Source organism: Vicugna pacos, chromosome 22 (assembly GCF_048564905.1).
Source record: "Vicugna pacos chromosome 22, VicPac4, whole genome shotgun sequence".
In the NCBI taxonomy this organism is placed as follows: Eukaryota; Metazoa; Chordata; class Mammalia; order Artiodactyla; family Camelidae; genus Vicugna; species Vicugna pacos.
The window spans coordinates 24,752,875-24,770,152 of NC_133008.1; the positions used below are offsets into that span (position 1 = coordinate 24,752,875).

The 17,278-nt window shown below is 50.9% G+C and overlaps 1 protein-coding gene across 1 annotated transcript in view; it reads left to right on the forward strand.

The window, feature by feature from the left end:
• CACNA1A (calcium voltage-gated channel subunit alpha1 A) overlaps nucleotides 1-17,278 on the forward strand; it is a 280,383-nt gene that overhangs the window by 228,117 nt on the left and 34,988 nt on the right. The window contains exons 26-32 of the mRNA XM_072947567.1: nucleotides 760-819; nucleotides 1,576-1,682; nucleotides 10,170-10,269; nucleotides 11,904-12,064; nucleotides 13,533-13,670; nucleotides 15,591-15,792; nucleotides 16,886-17,050. Of these exons, the coding sequence (XP_072803668.1) occupies nucleotides 760-819; nucleotides 1,576-1,682; nucleotides 10,170-10,269; nucleotides 11,904-12,064; nucleotides 13,533-13,670; nucleotides 15,591-15,792; nucleotides 16,886-17,050 (933 nt within the window). The remainder of the gene's footprint in view (nucleotides 1-759; nucleotides 820-1,575; nucleotides 1,683-10,169; nucleotides 10,270-11,903; nucleotides 12,065-13,532; nucleotides 13,671-15,590; nucleotides 15,793-16,885; nucleotides 17,051-17,278) is intronic.

Genomic DNA, 17,278 nt, shown 5'->3' on the forward strand with positions numbered 1-17,278 from the left:
CAGGGCAAATCTGATGGGGTCAGCGCCGTGCGCTTACAACGTGCTGGGCACTGTGCCAGCACACTCAGCATCTTCACACCAGGGTCACACCAGAGACATGCTGTGGCATGACCAAGAAAGGGGCCAGAGTGCAGGATGTTGCCCATCCAGACAGAAACCACTAATGCCCAGTCCCTGTAAGGTGGTTGGGAGGGGAAGAATCAATCCACTCTGATGAGGCTGTGGCCACAGAGTCGGGAGGGAGATGGACACTGCAGTGATGTTGGCTCCCAGCGTCAGTCCTGGAGGGCTGGGCATGCTTGGGAAACCCCATGTAGGAACAGTTTCTCACCCAGGAACCCAGCAGGTCAAGGCACTGGGGGAATCATACTTGTCACCAACAGAGATACAGTCCTCTCTGGACTTCCCTGGGGCCACCTCTAGTCCATATAGGGCTTTGGGCAAATAAAAAAGGCACCTTTCCCACTGATTATCAAACAATCCTAATAGAGTGATTTTTTGTTAGGACTTTGCTGCCACCTGCTGGACAGTTCCATTCACAACCTACAAATTGCCCTGGGACAGGGTGGGAGGGGCCCTTGTGCAGTGCAAGACCTGCCCAACTGTACGTGACTGCAGCATTTCCCCCTGTGGGTAGAGACTTTGCTCCTTGGGGACTTTTCTGGAGGCCACACACCCCAGTGGGCCATATCTAGGTTCACGGGGGCTCTGCTGGAGCAAGCCAGTGACCCACCACCACCTTGCTTTTATCCCCGGCAGGTGCTGCGATATTTTGACTACGTTTTCACAGGCGTCTTTACTTTTGAGATGGTGATCAAGGTGAGTGCCAGGACTCCAGAGGATTCTGCACCATCACGAATGCCACGCTGATTCAGGACGCTCATCCCAGAGATGAGAAATGCTTAGTGTGTTTGAAGAGCAGCAAGGAGGCTGGTGTGGCTGGAAGGAGTGAGTGAAGAGAGTGGGGAAACCGGAGCAGGGAGGTGACAGGGACGGATCATGCAGGAACTTGGGGGCCCTGGGAAGGACTTGGGCTTTTCTCCCAAGTGAAGTGAGAGCCATGGGAAGTTCTGAGCAGAGGGACGGGACTGGACACGGGTGTCCTCTGTAGGGAGGACAGACTGGGAAGAGGGAGCCAGGTGGGTGGGACCCGAGACAACAGGGAGCAGGCAACTGCACTGGTCCAGGCAAGTGATGACGGGGACCAGCCCAGGGTGGTGGTGAAGGTGATGAAAAGTGGGCAGAATCTTGGAAGGTTCAGAAGGCAGAACCAACAAGGTTTGCCAACGGATCTGATGTGGGGTGAAAGACAGAGGAGCTGAGGGGGACCCCAAGGTTTTGACCTACAAGCCAGCGAGTCAAAACGGCCTTTTATGAAGTGGGAAGGTGCCTCGGGCAGGGGCTCCTCCTTCCTCCCCCAGGTCCTCTGGCCACTGTCCCAGCCCTTCAGGGTGAGGTGGTCCTATTGGCTACCACGCCCCCTCCTGTGGCCCCTCCCCCTGAGGCTAGAAGGGTGAGTGCTGCTCCCCAGGGTGGGGATGAGGGTTCAGAATGCCGTCTCTTCTCTCCCGGTAGATGATCGACCTGGGGCTCGTCCTGCACCAGGGTGCCTACTTCCGTGACCTCTGGAACATTCTCGACTTCATAGTGGTCAGTGGGGCCCTGGTGGCCTTTGCCTTCACGTAAGTCTGCTCTCTAGGACTCCACTGGCCTCTCTGTCCTCCCAATCCCCAGCCTGGAGCTTCCCATTGGATCGGGGTGTGTAGCGATGGGGACAGTGGGCTCTGGGGCGGCGGGAGGCATCTGCATGCCACCAGGAAGAGCTTCGATTGGCTTTTGCATGATGCCCACCACAGAGGAAGAAGGACCCCTGCCTTCTACCTCCTCACACGGCCACGTCCCCGTCCCCTTGCTGTGCTGCTTTCCGTAGACTAGCCCCACCGGGACATCTCATCTTCCTTCTGCTCTACCAGCTCCGCCCAAGCCACTGTCTCTTTGGGGAGCCCCTAAAAAGACAATCAGGAAATGAACGTGCATGAGAATTCAGAGCCCCCAACCCTGTGCCCGAAGGCCCTGTAGTTGTAGCTCTGATGACTCCCCTTGTGTGTCTTTCACTTCTCCTGGTGGTCCCAGGATACTCTGCCCTCCAAAAGGTCGTTCCTCACCATGCAACTCCAAAATGGCCCCAGGGTGTGAGAGGCCATTCCAAAAAGGCACCCAAGGGCTGAGAAGCCATTCCAAGATGGTGCTCAGGCTCTGGGCAGCCATCCATGATGGCAGCTGAGTTCTGGGCAGCCATTTCAAGATGGCACCTGAGGGCTCAACGGTCATTCCAAGATGAAACCCAAAGGCTTAGTGACCATTCTAAGATGATGCCCAGATGCCCAAGTGGCTCTCCCAAGATGGCATCCAAGGGCTGAGTAGCTATTAGTTCTTAGAGCCATGGTAGCAAACTTAGCAAGACATTGCTCAAGTTGTAGGCGCTTGTGGCAGGTTGGAAAAACCTAATCCGCCCCTAACCCAGAAACAGATCTTCCTGGGGACCCTGTCTGTGCCATCACAGTGGATCGTTCCCAGAAAAGAAAGTCTCAGAGGGATTCTGACCCAGCTCAGCCACTTAATGAGCAATCAGGGGCCTCCTCTGTGCCTCTGCCAGCTGTTCCCCTCTCAGCAGATCTGGAGGAGCCCTTAAATGGCCCACCGGACCAAACAATGAGGACTTGGTTTGTCAGGGGGCCAGAGTGGTGGCTCATTTCCAATTTAAGGACTAAAGTGGGCCACTGTCAAATTCTTCCCTGGGAACACAATGAGGTCAGGTTGTGTCAGAAGAGCAAGAAATCTCCAGAGTTTCTGGATACCTCTGAGCCGGTGGAGATGTACCATGAAGGTCAGGAGGCTGAATGTATTTCCGACTCTGGCCAGACGTCCCAGCTTTTCTCTTTATCTCCCATCTCCTCCCCTGTCTGTCTTCTTCTTTCTACTCTCTCTCCTTGTCTTCTCTTTCTTCCTCCCCCACCCCCAACTTGTTAAGGTTATTGAGTATTTATTTGCTCATTAGAACAATGGGAAAGATCATTTTAAAAATTCAAGAAGTTTGGTTACATTATCATCAAGATGTCCTGTAGGAATGATAATCATAACAATCACAACAACAATAATCAAAAACAAAGTAAAATGCACAGCAAATTAGAAGGGAAATGTTGCCGCAAATGAGACAAGGTGTCATGGCCTACATATATAAAAAGCAATTACAAATCAATAAGAAACACTCCACAGAAAATACTTGAGTGGAGGATTTACAAAGAAATTTTACAGGATGCTGACTACTAAAAATAAAAAAAAATTCATCAGAATTGGAAATATAAAATACTGGGGGGAAGGCATAGCTCAAGTGGTAGAGTGTATGCTTAGCATGCATGAGGTCCTGGGTTCAATCATCAGTACTGCCTCTAAGAATAAATAAATAAGTAAACCTAATTACCTCCCACCACCAAAAAAAATAAAAGAATATGGTTTTAAAAAAAGAAATATAAAATACAAACAAGATACAGTTTGTTTATCAAGCTAGCATGCATTTCTTCAAGAAAAAAGATCTTTAAAGGTAGTACACTGGTCCCTGCACTGCTTCCTCCCTCCATTGAGCGGCTTCTACAAGATGTCAGGCAGGCACCAGGCTGGGTGCTGAGAAGATTTCAATTCTGAAAAGCCAGAACATTTTACTGTCCTCAGCCTGGAGTGAATCCATCTCGAATCCCCTCCCCTCCCTTGTTCCTTGTTTCTGCTTTCTCCTTCTTTCTCTTTCCCCTTTTTTTCTCCCCCTCCCTCTCTGACTCTCTCCTGCTCACTCTCTCTCCCCCTCTCCCCCTCCCCCGACTCTTTCTCTCTCTCTCTCTCCCTCCCACTCTCTCCCTGCACCCGACCTTGGTTGATGATGGAGGCCTGATCTCCTGCCCAACCTGGGCCACATGGCCTGGAGAAGGTGGACATTCCACCATCTGTTCTGGCATCGAAGACCCAGGCCCCACCGTGTTCTGACTGGGGATGCTCTTCATGTGGAGGGAAGGCACGTTCAGGCAGGCAGCCTTCCCACACTTCCTCAAGCCCTCCAGGGTGATGTCTGCCCAGCAGCCCCCCAGGGCCACAGGGCTCAGGAAGTGACCACACCCATCTCTCCACACACAGTGCCGCCCCCCACTTGCCGACTGTGCCCTGAGTGGTGGGTTTTGCCCTCCGTGCTACCACCGGGAGTGGCACAATAGAATTAGTATCTGCTACCCATCAGTTTACCCTTAGCATTTCCCTTCCAGACCCCCATGGGAGCTAACAAGCTTCAGTGCGGAAAAAGGGAGCCCCACGATTGCCCTGTCCCACCTCCATCCCCCATTTGCCCTCTTGAAAAGACCTGGGAACAAACCTCTCAAACAGAGAGCTTTTGCTGTGCTGGGCCATCGTTTCCCTGGAGCTACATTAGGCTCAACTTTAAGCAAACCTAATCTGCAACAACAAAATAATTTTTCCACCAAAAATCAATCAGCAAAGTGATTCTTTGTCTTTGCAAAAGAATCTGCCACAGGGACCTGATTTTTTGTTTTTAATATTTGAATTTCCATTTTAAATATAAAGTTATACAAGGGCATTCAAAATGAGCCTACAGCTCACGGAAACTTGGCAGCCTTTTGTAGAGTCAACCTTTTAAACAGGTTTTATGAAGTTGTTACAGGCAGACAGCCAGTCAGTCCATGTCCTTGAAGATGCCTGTTTCAAATTATTTTTTAATTTTTATGCAAGGAATGGGTCTGGACAGGGATTTAAGGCCGTCCCTGTGAGTCTCAATGAGCTCATAGATCTTGCAGGAACTGGAGTGTGTAAGATTTTGCCAGTGGGATTCTCACAAGTGCTAAGGATTCTTACAGGGTTTTAGATGATCTGACGGCCCCCAGAGCACCTTTATGTGATGGTCACAGGGATGGGGGAGAGAGACCCTGAGGCCCCACCCCTGCCACACCCTCCCCATCTCACTGCCAAGAATCCATCTGGCACTGCTACGCTCCTCCAGGGCAGGGCTGCCGGCCAGGCACAACTGGCCCAGCACCTTGATCAAGCCACTCCTGCATGCCCAGGGCAAATCTACCAGACAGCCAGAGAAGGAGCCCTCAAGCTGCTACATTTTTGCCCAGAAAAGTTTCAGAATCCTCCCCCTGGCTTCACATTTTTGGCCTCTCTTGCCTGAGAAGGTGTCACCCTGCAAGAACTTTGCTTACCGTCTTTCCTTTTTACCAGATGGATGTCACATTGGCAGGAGTAGGGGCTGCTCTGAGAGTCTCCGTTTGAGTGCTTGATCCCAGAGTCCTTTGCTTCTTTTGTTTCTGTTCTTTTAACTCATGTTATCTGTCTTGGGTGCCTGTCTCCTCATAGACAAGGCTGAGAACCCCAACAGGAGTTAGATTAACCTTATCGTTTTAGAAAAAGGTCCCCGCAAGTCTGTCTGATTTCTCTCTAGATGTGCAAGTCCCTCAACCCCTCTGTACCTCAGTTTCCCCATAAAATCAAGAAATTTGGGGAATCAGAAGAATGACAGCCTCCACTTACTTAATCTTTACAACAACCCCAGGCAGGAATTTGTCTTATTATTCCCTCTTTAGACATGAGGAAACTGAGGCTCAGAGAGATGGCAGAGGGAAGTGAGTCTCGCAAGATCACTGAGGTTGCGTCCAGCTGTCAGATTCAGGATTGCAGCCCTGAAGGTGGAGGCTTTCACACGTCAGCAGAATGAGACTTGGCAGCCCAGCCAGCCTGGGTTCCCTGAGGCCCCCGCAGGGCCTAGAAATCCAGGAGGAGGGGGCATGAGCTATTCCCCTCTGTCAAAAGGAATCTTGCTATGCTAGCCTTTTAGGGTGGAGGCAAAGATTCTGCCGCGGTGCTGTGATTGTGGCCCCGTCTCGGATGTGGGAAAACTATCCCTGTGGTCCTCCAAGGGATGTGTCGAAGCTCTCCCGACGGTTTCCACCCCTCCTGCACCTCCCTCCAGATATGTGTGTGTGTGTGTGTCCTGCTCCATCAACTGACTGTGTGCTGTGTCCACATGACCACCATTAACACCCCATTTCATAAGTCATCGCACATGGCATCACGCTCTGTGCCCATGCATCGGGGTGGCCAACTGACATTTCTCAGCAGCTGGCAGACCATGATCCTGCCCTCACTGCCAAGAGGCCATCTGGTGCGGCCACTCCTCCCTTAGGGCGGGCCAGCACAGCTGGCGGAGCACCTTGATCAAGCTGCTCCTGTATGCTCAGGAGCCGAACTGCCAGGAAGCTAAAGAAAGAGCCCTCACAGCCTGCCTTTTTTTTTATACCCAGCCTCAAAACAGGGCCTACCCCGGAAGGCATCATTTTGTGTGTGTGTCATGAGGTGGAAAGATTAGAGTGCAAGATACACAGACCTGGGTTTGAATCTCAGTCTGCCACTTCCTGGCTGTGTGACCTTGAGCAAGTCACTTTCCCTGTCTGAGCCTCAGCTTCCTCATCTGGAAAGTGGGTGTAAGGGTACCAGCTTCCCACAGGCAGACGCAGTGACATTTGGAAAACTTATCTATTATACCTAAAGTCATCCATCAGGTTGGGCAGAAATCACTGTCATTGAAAGAGTCCTCAGTAATCCCTAAAGGAGAATGTGTTCAATTCTGTGGATGCAGTAATCCCTAGATGCATCGAGCTTTGAGAACCACTGAGCTGAAGTGAAAAAGGTCGGGGTAGGGAATCCAGCGGGAATAGTTACAGGCTTGTAAATCATTATGTTTTTAGAACTATCACTAACTTCAAAAGGGATGGCAGGTGGAAAATTCTGCAGTCTCTGCTCAGCAGTCGGGCTTCTGCTGTTCTAATGGCAGTCGAGTTTCTCTTGCCATGATCTCTAGTCACGGGTGGACAGTCATAATGAGACTGAGTGTGATTCCGAAGATGAGTTAGGTACGGGGCCACTGCCGGATGCTAGAGTTTTCCCCCAGGCCCCAATTTTCCGAGAGGACTCTTGAGATTTACCCCTTAATGTCATCCCAGATTGGAACTCTTAGCTGACCTCGCTCTCCTTCATAACGTAGCGGGTAAAGCCAAGGCCACTGCTACTGTGTGTCCAGCATCAGAATCCTGAAGGTCTGTTTTACAGATGAGGACAGTCATTAAGGGCAGTGCTGGAAGTCAAACCCAGGCCCCCCCTGCTCCAAAGCTCAAACCTTCAAGACACTCTAAAACCTTCCAGCCCCAGAACCTCTGGAGAAAAGGAGCTTTTCTCCAGCTCTTGGCAGTGACCTTCGGTGGCGAATTCGCCTTTGGTAATTGATGACTTTCTGGCTGTCCTGCTACTTGGAAATTTGGCTTTCTTGGTGCTGTTGGGCAGTGCCGGGAGGCCTGCCAAGGGCAGGGGACTGAACGGGGGTCTTCTAGATGGAAGGATGGACCATCCAGAGCCACGAGCCTGAGGCGGCCCCCCACCCCCGGTGCCCGCGCCGGGCAGGGGAGCGCTCAGGTGCGCGTGCGCATGCGTGCGTGTTCTGTGTTCTTTCTTCTGAGGCCGCTTACGATCTGTCTCTCCCTCTGACGCCACCTCACCAGGAGCAGTACACGGTAAAGTGCCTCTCTCTCTCTCTCTCTCTCTCTCTCTCTCTCTCTCTTACTCTCTCACTCTCAACTCTCACTCACTCTCGCTCTCTCGTCTCTCGTTCTCTGTGCCCTGATGCAGCCGCGTTGGTTCTGGGCCTGCTTCCGTAGCGTTGTGTTCTTGCTGCTGTCCTGTCGCTTGCAGTGACCAGAGCCCCCCTCAGCCTTCTCCCCAGCGAGAAGGAGCCCTGAGGGGGTCTTGGGCACTGCCTCTCACCATGACCCACCGTTAGCTCAGTTCTTAGCAGAGAACGTAAAGAGTTTGGAGAGGAGATCTCCCCACAGTCTGATTTCAACTGATTTCAGTAAAGCAGACAAGCGGGCTGGGTGGTTATCTGGGGAGTGAGTGTCCAGCCTCTCAGATGGGAGAATGGTGGACAGTCCAAACAACCAGGACTTGGGCTTTAAGAGGAGCATCTATACTCTCAGCAAAGTGATTCAAAAATCTGGTTGGTTTCCGAGAGAACACCTTGATCAAGCCACTCCTGCATGCTCAGGAGCCAAACTGCCAGGAGCACTCTCCTCGTGTCTCAATACATAGGATTGTTTCTCAGCCTCTGCAAAGGGAGAAGCGCCTTCTGGGACTCCAGCTGGGTTCTTTGTTAAAAGAAATCAGTGAGTGTCAGGGAGGTGCTAAAGACCTCTTCACACATACCGGAGGCTTCCTCTCTGACCAAAGCGGAAGGCCTGAGGGGTAACTTGAAGAAGAAATAGCTATTTCCCTGCGTGATCTAGTTACTTAACTGTGTTTGTGTTCTGCGTAACAGTCTCTCTCCTGATGTGTGCCTCGTACATTGAGGGCACAGCTTTGAAATGATAATGTTGACTTTGGTTTAGAAAGGAAATAAACATGTTCAGACTGCTGAATCCTGGGGCATGGCTGTGCCTGGCAGGCTAAAGTCCAATTCTCCTCTTTATGCTCTGAAAAAAATGAGAGAAAGGAACCCTAAAAAAGCAAATGTCGCAAGGATGTTGTTACACCTGGATACTCAGGCATACCACGGTGGGTGGCACTGGGGAGGCTCTGTTCATTACCCAGGAGGTAACTGTGGGGAGATGTTTGCCAACTGACCCCCAAAGAACTCCGATCCCAATTCATTCACGTGTCCTGCCTGAGACGGCCCACCAGGTGCAGGCTGGGTGTTGAGACATGGACCAAGATTAAAGGGAAAATGAACACATTTTCATTTTCAATAAATCACAGTTTCACCTTTGAGGAGTTTTCTGTCTAAAGCCAGCAGCCAACGACATAAACAAAAATGGTTCTGAAACAGCGCCAGGGTCTGGCAGAGCTCAGGGGCAGATAGATGGTGGAGGCTGTCGGATGGAGGGACATTTACCTCGGGCTTTGAGGGCTGCGTAGTCCTGCGAACGGAGACATGGAGGAGGGGCATGTCTAGCAGCGGGAACAGTATATGCAAAAGCAGACAGAAGTAAAAGTGTCCGGCTGGGGCTGGGGGGGTGTGGTCATCAATGGGGATGCAAAGGTAAAGGTAAGCTGGACTAGATTTTGAAGAGCCCTGAATGCCGAGCTAGGAGTTTGTACTTCAAGGAATTCAGATGCTCCAGAGGGATCCTGACCAGGAGACCGACATGGTCATTGGTTTTGGCCACTGTGTGCGAAAAAGATGGAAGAGAGACAGGGATGGGGGGAAAGTGGAGAGGTGGATATTGGGGGTTCAGCCCATGGTGGTGGCCAGGGACAGATGGTGGAGCTGTTTAGGAGGGTGACTTGTTGGGGATGAGGATGGAGGACAGGAAGCTGAACATGACTCTTGGGTTTCTGGTTTGGGCAGCTGGGTGGGTGGTGGATCCCATTAACCACAAGGCTTTGATGGCTGCACCTGATGCTCCCCACTTGGGGCGGGGGGGGGGGTCTGAATCATGGTTGGCTAAGTGTGTCATGGCATCCCCAGGGTCTGCAAAGCTGACTCAGGCCGCAGACCCCGGACCGGCCCTCTTTGCAGCAATCTGACAAAGATGAGCTGAGAGACCCCGAAAGAACAAGGCAGTGGTTCAACATTAGCATTTGATATCCTGGTTCCTTTCACTTCTGTGGGCTCAGGGAACACTGGGGCAGGGGGATGAGGGAGAGATTCCAGTTTAAGGGCCGCTTTAAGCATTTCCCAGATCCTGTTGGAAGGCGGGGGGGGGGTGGTCCCATTTTCTAAAAACTCCCTAAGACCACCTCCAAAGGGCGCCCAGGGGCAGCCAGCTCCCGTGTGCTGAATCTGAGAGCCGCCCCGTGTTGCTGCTCAGGCCCGGCTAAGTGGCAGAGGGCCCTCAATAAACCCTGAGACCAGAACCACACAAGCCACGTGCTTGCTAGGTCTTGAGCCCAGATGTAGAGGGGGAGCTGACTGCCTTCCTCCAGCAAGGGCAGGGCTGGACCAGGCTCACCCAAGACTCCTAAACCTGGAAGGGTGGGGTCACATGGAGCTGTGGACCACCCACCACCCAGCCTGACCTTGACTCCTTCTTTCCCCTTCTCCCCATCTTAACATCCCTCCACAGTGGCAATAGCAAAGGAAAGGACATCAACACCATTAAATCCCTCCGAGTCCTCCGGGTGCTACGACCTCTTAAAACCATCAAGCGGTTGCCAAAGCTCAAGGTGAGACTGGGGGTGTGTGGGAGGTCTGTCAGGGTTGCCCTGGACAGTTGAGCAGGTTGCACACTGCTCAAGAACACTGCGTTGAAAGGGATGCTGCTAACATCACAGCCATCCTGTCTGGATATATTTTTATTACAACTTTCCAGCAGATGGCAGTGAAGTGCATTAATCAAACAAAATCTGTATATTATGATAAATTTCCATTAGATGAAATGTCTCATGCAAAGTCGGGACCCCTTTTCCAAATTCCCAAAGTAGCATGAACCAGCATTTCCCAAGAGCTTGTCATTCAAAAAGAGAAAGGAAGGGATGGAGGGAGGGAGGAAGAAAGGAATGAAGGGAAGAAGGAAATGAAATTAGGCATCGAACACCCCCTTTTCAACTTATGACCTGAGGGACACCTGTATTATCTCACACGTCATATGTTTCTTTAAATCTAGTCACTTTATTTTTTACTTCAGTGGATTTATTTTAAATGGAAATGCTAGGTCAAGTTTCCCAAGTTGGAAAACCAGAACCCCCTGTTAATAGAAGGCAAAACTAAATATCTGTTCAAAAAAAATGAGGTAACTGTTTATAAAATCTAGCCAAAAATTGTTGCCTGACAAAGGCTTGGAGCAAGGATGCTTGCTCTTTCTTGATTAAAAAAGAAGAGTATGAATGTTAGGTGTTCACACCGTAGCAACCAAGGAAGTTTCTCCTTCACTCAAAAGGATAGAAAGGATTTGGTTTTGCTACCATGTGGTTCAGTGTTCCTTGGTGTTGGGCTCCTGTAGGACCTAAAAGTATGTCTGATCTTACTGGCAGTGTGCCTTTTCCCTTTGATTTTGGAAATAATGATACAAATTCCCCTTTTCTGTTGATGAATGTTCAAAGAGGAAATGTGTCTGTCCTTTGGACGTGAATGCTTGCCTACACTGAAGTACATGGAATCCAGCAGTGTTCAGTTCAGTGGCTCTTCCCCATTTTCTGGGTCACAGCCTCCTTTGAAAGCCCCACGAAAGCTACACACTCTCTCCCCCGGGGGAAGCCAGCAAAGCTAGCATGTAATTCCAGTGGGTTTGATGATCCTTGATGCTTACTTGGAGTTAGGATCCCCTGTGATTAAAAGCAGAATGGGGTGGGGGGCATTCCAGGCTGGGACCCCGCCTTGTCTGGGGGATGGTGGAAGGATCCCATTCTACCCAGGGCAGAATCCCCAGGGCACATGAAGTCAACTCTCAAATCCAGAGCGCCCGCAACTGACCAGTGGGCAAAAGGGGGGAGACCACACTCCAGATGGTGGGGAACAGGGAGTAACATGAGACAGGGACACAGAAGGAACAGGAAATGACCTTTCCCTCGAGGACCTTTCCTCTTGCCCTGAAGAGCCATAGTTTACCTTAGAGACACTTGGAGAAGGAGCACCATTTTCCAGGGGTGGAAATTGGGAGTTTTCAATGCGTCGAAACTCAGAATCAGGTCCAGCCCCAATTCTTACTTCTCAGAATGGTGTGGCCTTAACTGAGTGACTTGGCTCATGCCCTCGTCTGTCAAATGAGAATAATAACAATACTTTGGTATTATGGGCTGTGGCAGGTGGAGGCTGGACCGGCCCCCAGCCCCTCACGCCTTCTCTCCCTGCCACCCACCAGGCCGTGTTTGACTGCGTGGTCAACTCGCTCAAGAACGTGTTCAACATCCTCATCGTCTACATGCTGTTCATGTTCATCTTTGCCGTGGTGGCCGTGCAGCTTTTCAAGGGCAAGTTCTTCCACTGCACCGATGAGTCCAAGGAGTTTGAGAAAGACTGTCGGTGAGTTTTGACCCTCCGAGGTGTCCCCATCCAGGCTGGCGCATGGGGGCTGGCCAGAGGCCCCAGTCGCTTGGGCTTGGAAACTGAAGTGTTGGGCCTGCGGGGTGACCTGACTGCACCCAGCTTGGATCCGGACTAGAAAGGAAAACAGTTTCGGAATAAGAGTCTCTGCTCAAGGCTTCAGGATAAGCTATAAGCTGGACGCTTAACTTTTTGGCTGCCGCCTTTATCAAGTAGAGGTTATCAGTACACATCCAGGTTTCCTTATACGAAACCTTTACAGGTGAATGTTTCAAAATTCAGAATATTTTGAGATTTTAGAGTGATTGTGTGGTACATGTCCCACCTAGGCCATAACAGCCTCATTGGTTAAGGCAGCCCTGTGATCAAACGCAGTATTTCTGCTGGAAAACAGGCAACTGTTTGCACCCAGCGGGATAAATAACAAGTCCGAAGCCCAAAGAGCCCGCATCCCATTGGGTCGGGTTTTGTTGCCAAACGAATTAGATCGTAGATGGGCAAACTTCGTCTGTCAAGGGCCAGAGGATAAATATCTTTCTGTGGCAGCTACTCAGTGCTGCTGGTAAAACTCAAAAGCAGCCGCAGACAATAGAGAAAGAAACGGGCACAACCTCGTTCTGATCAAACTTTCTTGGAAGTTGGAATTCCATATCATTTTTGCCCATCGTGAATGAATTCTTTTGATTCTGTTTCCACCATTTGAACATGTAATTCTTAGCTTGTGGGCCACACAGAGGCAAGTCCAGATTTGGTCTGCAGGCCCGAACTTGCCAACTGCCAGATTAGGAAACAAGATTCAGCTTCCAGAGCTTTCTGGATTTGGGAATTGTGGGTAAGGGGTGGTGGACCGGAAGCTCCCCATCTCTGGGTCACCCTCATGACGGAAAGTTCTGAACTCAGGCCAGGAAAGTGCTGATCCTTCATTAACCAAGCGCTCAATGAACAGCGCTATTGGCACTAGTTACCCTGAAGTCCTTCTATGCAGTGAATGGCAGGCAGCCCGTTGTCGTTTTGGTGGCTGTTTCCAGGAAAGGGAAGGATCCCAGGCATTGGGCTGAACTTTCTTTCCTACCTTGAAAAGAAGCAGCAGCTGCCCCCTCCCCATTGGCCTGACGGACCCGGAAATGTGCCTTCTCCCTCTCTGCTGTTAACAACCCCTCAAGCCTGGGGCCCCCGCCCTCGGGACTAGAGGCTTCCAGGCTGGAAGAGGGTGCCAGATTCTGAGTTGGGTGCTGGATCCTGAATGGACGCAGGGCTGGGGCATCAGCCGTGGATTTGACTCCAAGTGGCTGCACACACGCTCCGGTGACATCTGGATGCTGCCATTTCCCAGGCTGAGGGAGGCAGCGTGGGCAGGTGGGACCCTCTCCCTCCTCCTCCTTCATCTCTCTGGTGGCCAGAGTTCGGTGCCCCTCGACTTCCTAACGGTCCCCATTTCCCGCGGCAGCGGCAAGTACCTCCTCTACGAGAAGAACGAGGTGAAGGCTCGGGACCGGGAGTGGAAGAAGTACGAGTTCCACTACGACAACGTGCTGTGGGCGCTGCTGACACTCTTCACCGTGTCCACCGGGGAAGGCTGGCCGCAGTAAGTGGCCCATCCGAGAGCCCCCGGGGGCAGCGCGGGGAGGAGAGGGGCTGAGAGCCCGGTGCTGAGAGCGGTCTCGGGGAGGAGGGGTCCGCTTCTGCTCCCAGAAGTGGGGACGATGCAAGAAGCACGAGGGGCCGTCACCAGAGTAGCGGCCGCCACACATAGTCATGTTCATCTGGGCGGAAATCCAGCCGTCGCTGGGCTCCCCAGCCCCCGAGTGGCCACCGGGAGCTCCCAGAACAGGCAGTGTCTCTAACTTGCAGAAAGGCTGCACGTCCACAGGCAGTCACTTCCTCTTAACCCTTCCTGTGCTGCTGAACACAAACCTCCAAGACAGGGGCGTGGACCTGGCCGTTTCCAAGCCTGTTTGTCCACAGGGTCGTTCTCTCCCAGACAGGGTCAGGGCTGAGGTGAGGCGGAATCATGCAAATCCAAAATTTAATGTTTTTCCTTTTTTTTTTTTTGCTATTCTTTTTCTGGGGGGATAATTGTTTATCTATTTATTTTAATGTAGGTCCTGAAGAATGCAGGACCTCATATATGCTAAGCTCTACCACTGAGCTATACCCTCCCCTCAAAATTTAAATTTTTCTAATTGAAGTATAGTCGATTTACAATGTTGTTAGTTTCTGGGGTACAGCATAGTGATTCAGTTATATATGTATATATATATATTCTTTTTCATGTTCTTTTTTGTGATAGGTTATTACAAGCTATTGAATAGAGGTCCCTGTGCTGTACAGTAGGACTTTGTTTATCTATTTTGTATATAGTAGTTTGGGATTAGCAGATACAAACTACTGCATACAAGATTTGAAATTTTGATAGTTTGTTCATCCTGGGCTTTTTGGCATTTCTTTTGATTTTTTAAAATATTGCAGTCAAATGCTATTTAACGATTACTGAGGGGTTTGACATCCCCTTAACGTGTGCCTGAGGCAAGGGCCCCACTCTTCTCACCCTAGTCCCAATCCTCTGCCCAGAGGTCTTGGCTGAATGCAGGTTGAAGGTTGGGTAGATTCCAGCGTGTGCCCTCAGCATCCCCACCTCCCGCCCTCACTCAGCAAACATCCCAACCCACACGTGCCTCTCTGCTCACCCTCGCACATGCTCAGTACCCACACACGAGACAGTACTAGCCCATAAGGCACCTTTGAGCAAATTTTTGAAGACACCCCTTCTTCAACAGACTTCCCTTCCATCTGTTAGAAGAGCATTGCAATCTCCTTAATGATCTTACTCAAATGAGGCACTTTATGGCCACCTGCCAAAATGTTGTCATCATTAATACAGAGATCTGTCATGTCTACAGTATGACTGGGGCCCCTTAGACACAGAGCCCTTGAGCAGTACATGACCTGTGCAACTGTACAGAGCAGCCTTGTATACATTCACTCCTATGTGTGTCCTCATTGCACCTCCTCGGCTCCCACCACCACTTGTGCTTAAATACTCCCCCCACCCAACACACCCACACACACACACATACAGCTGCTTCCATGACCCCCTACTCACTCCCATCCATCACCACAGACCTGATTTCAAATCCCAGCTTGGCCATGTCTGAGTAGTGGTCTTCAGCAAGTGACTTTAAGTTGCTTAACCTCAGTTTCCTCGTGCGCAAAATGGAACCAGTTATAACATCCCTGAGAGGGTTGATGGTTAAAGAAATAAAATGTCAAACATCATTTCTGGCACATAACAGGCCCTTGATACAGGGCGGTAGAAGTAACTGACAATGTTGTCAATACTCGCCACAGGCAAAGGAGGTGGGAAGATTACGGCTTCATAAACTACAGGGACCACAGTCAGACAATAGTGATTACACCTCATTTCTTTTTTGTTTCCTTTCAATATTTGCCTCCATTCCTGCTCCCCTGTCTCACTTTCCCCCTCTCCTCACCCTGGTCCTCACAGGGTCCTCAAGCACTCCGTCGATGCCACCTTTGAGAACCAGGGTCCCAGCCCTGGGTACCGCATGGAAATGTCCATCTTCTACGTTGTCTACTTTGTGGTGTTCCCCTTCTTCTTCGTCAATATCTTTGTGGCCTTGATCATCATCACCTTCCAGGAGCAGGGGGACAAGATGATGGAGGAATACAGCCTGGAGAAAAATGAGGTACCACTTCCCAGTTGCATCCCCATTTAAAATCTGACACCTCCCAGCACACACACACAGACACACACATGCACGCACACACACACACACAGGAACCAGCTTCTGGGACACCTGGGAAGGAAAGAGCAGCATTCTTCAAGCAGAATCCAGCCTGCAGGGTAGCCCTTCATGGGATTTCCAGAAGAAAACACATCAGAGAGAAGTTGTACGTGTCAGTCAGTTTGGACTAGGTTATGATGCAGTAACAAGCATCCTTAGCATCTCAGTGCCAGATATCGACAAAGGGATTGGACTGCATGTCCAGGTGGCTCTGCTCTGTGTCATCTTTATTCTGGTTCCCCTCTGAGACACTTCAGATAAAAAGGAGAGAACAGCAAACCACGGTCTGACTCTTGTGGTTTGTGCCCAGTGACACATGTCACTTCTGCTCACACTTCATTAGCCAGAGCTAGTCACACATCCACATCTGATGTCAGTGGGTCAAGGAAGTATAATCTCCCCCAGGAAGGGGTGGTGAATATTTATGAATGAAATCTAGTACCCCAGAGGATAGGCATGACTCTTTGCCCTTCTACAATCATCCAAGCTAGATGGAGGACCTAGAACACATTCTTCCTTCTGCTCTGTTGGCCGCTAAGACTAAATAACCATTAGTCCTCCCTGCCTCCCTCCCTCAAAGAGGAGAAGCAAAGTATCTGGTAAGAAAGAATGACAAGGCTTCACAGTCTTGAAATTTGAGTTTCGCCCCCTTGGCAGCTGTGCCACCTCAAGCAAGTGGCTTAACCTCTCTGAGCCTTTACTGTCCTCATCTGCAAAGCGGGGCTATTGATAGTACCCACTTACCATGTTTGCTCAGGGGATTCAGAGATAGTGGAGGAATGTCAGCACAAGTTTTGGCAGGTGGCAATTTCTCAAGGAGCTGTAGTTGTTGAGAGAAGAAAGCTTTCGTGGTAAGGAGTTTATGGGGGCAAGAGAGGCGGAAATTCTAGTAGTTGTGCAGCAAGCTAGCTGTGTCGAGTGAGATGGAGGTGCTCGGTGTCCAGCCGCCTCCCTCCTGCCTCTGGCCCTCACGCCATTGGGCTCTCTCCTGCAGAGGGCCTGCATCGACTTCGCCATCAGCGCCAAACCACTGACCCGACACATGCCCCAGAATAAGCAGAGTTTCCAGTACCGCATGTGGCAGTTCGTGGTGTCCCCGCCTTTCGAGTACACCATCATGGCCATGATCGCCCTCAACACCATCGTTCTCATGATGAAGGTGAGCCCTCCCTCCCACCACACCCGCCCTCCCCTGGCAAAATGGAACCAGCTACACGAGTCTCCCAGACAGACCACACACTCTTGCTCCACCTAGTCCCTCTGCCTGGCACACGGCTCCACCGCTCTGCCTGGCCAGCCCCTTCCAGCTGCACCTGCAGAGCTCTTCCTCCAAGAAGCCTTCCCTGACCTCTCCAGACACATTAGGTCTTGGCAAGCATCCTATGTT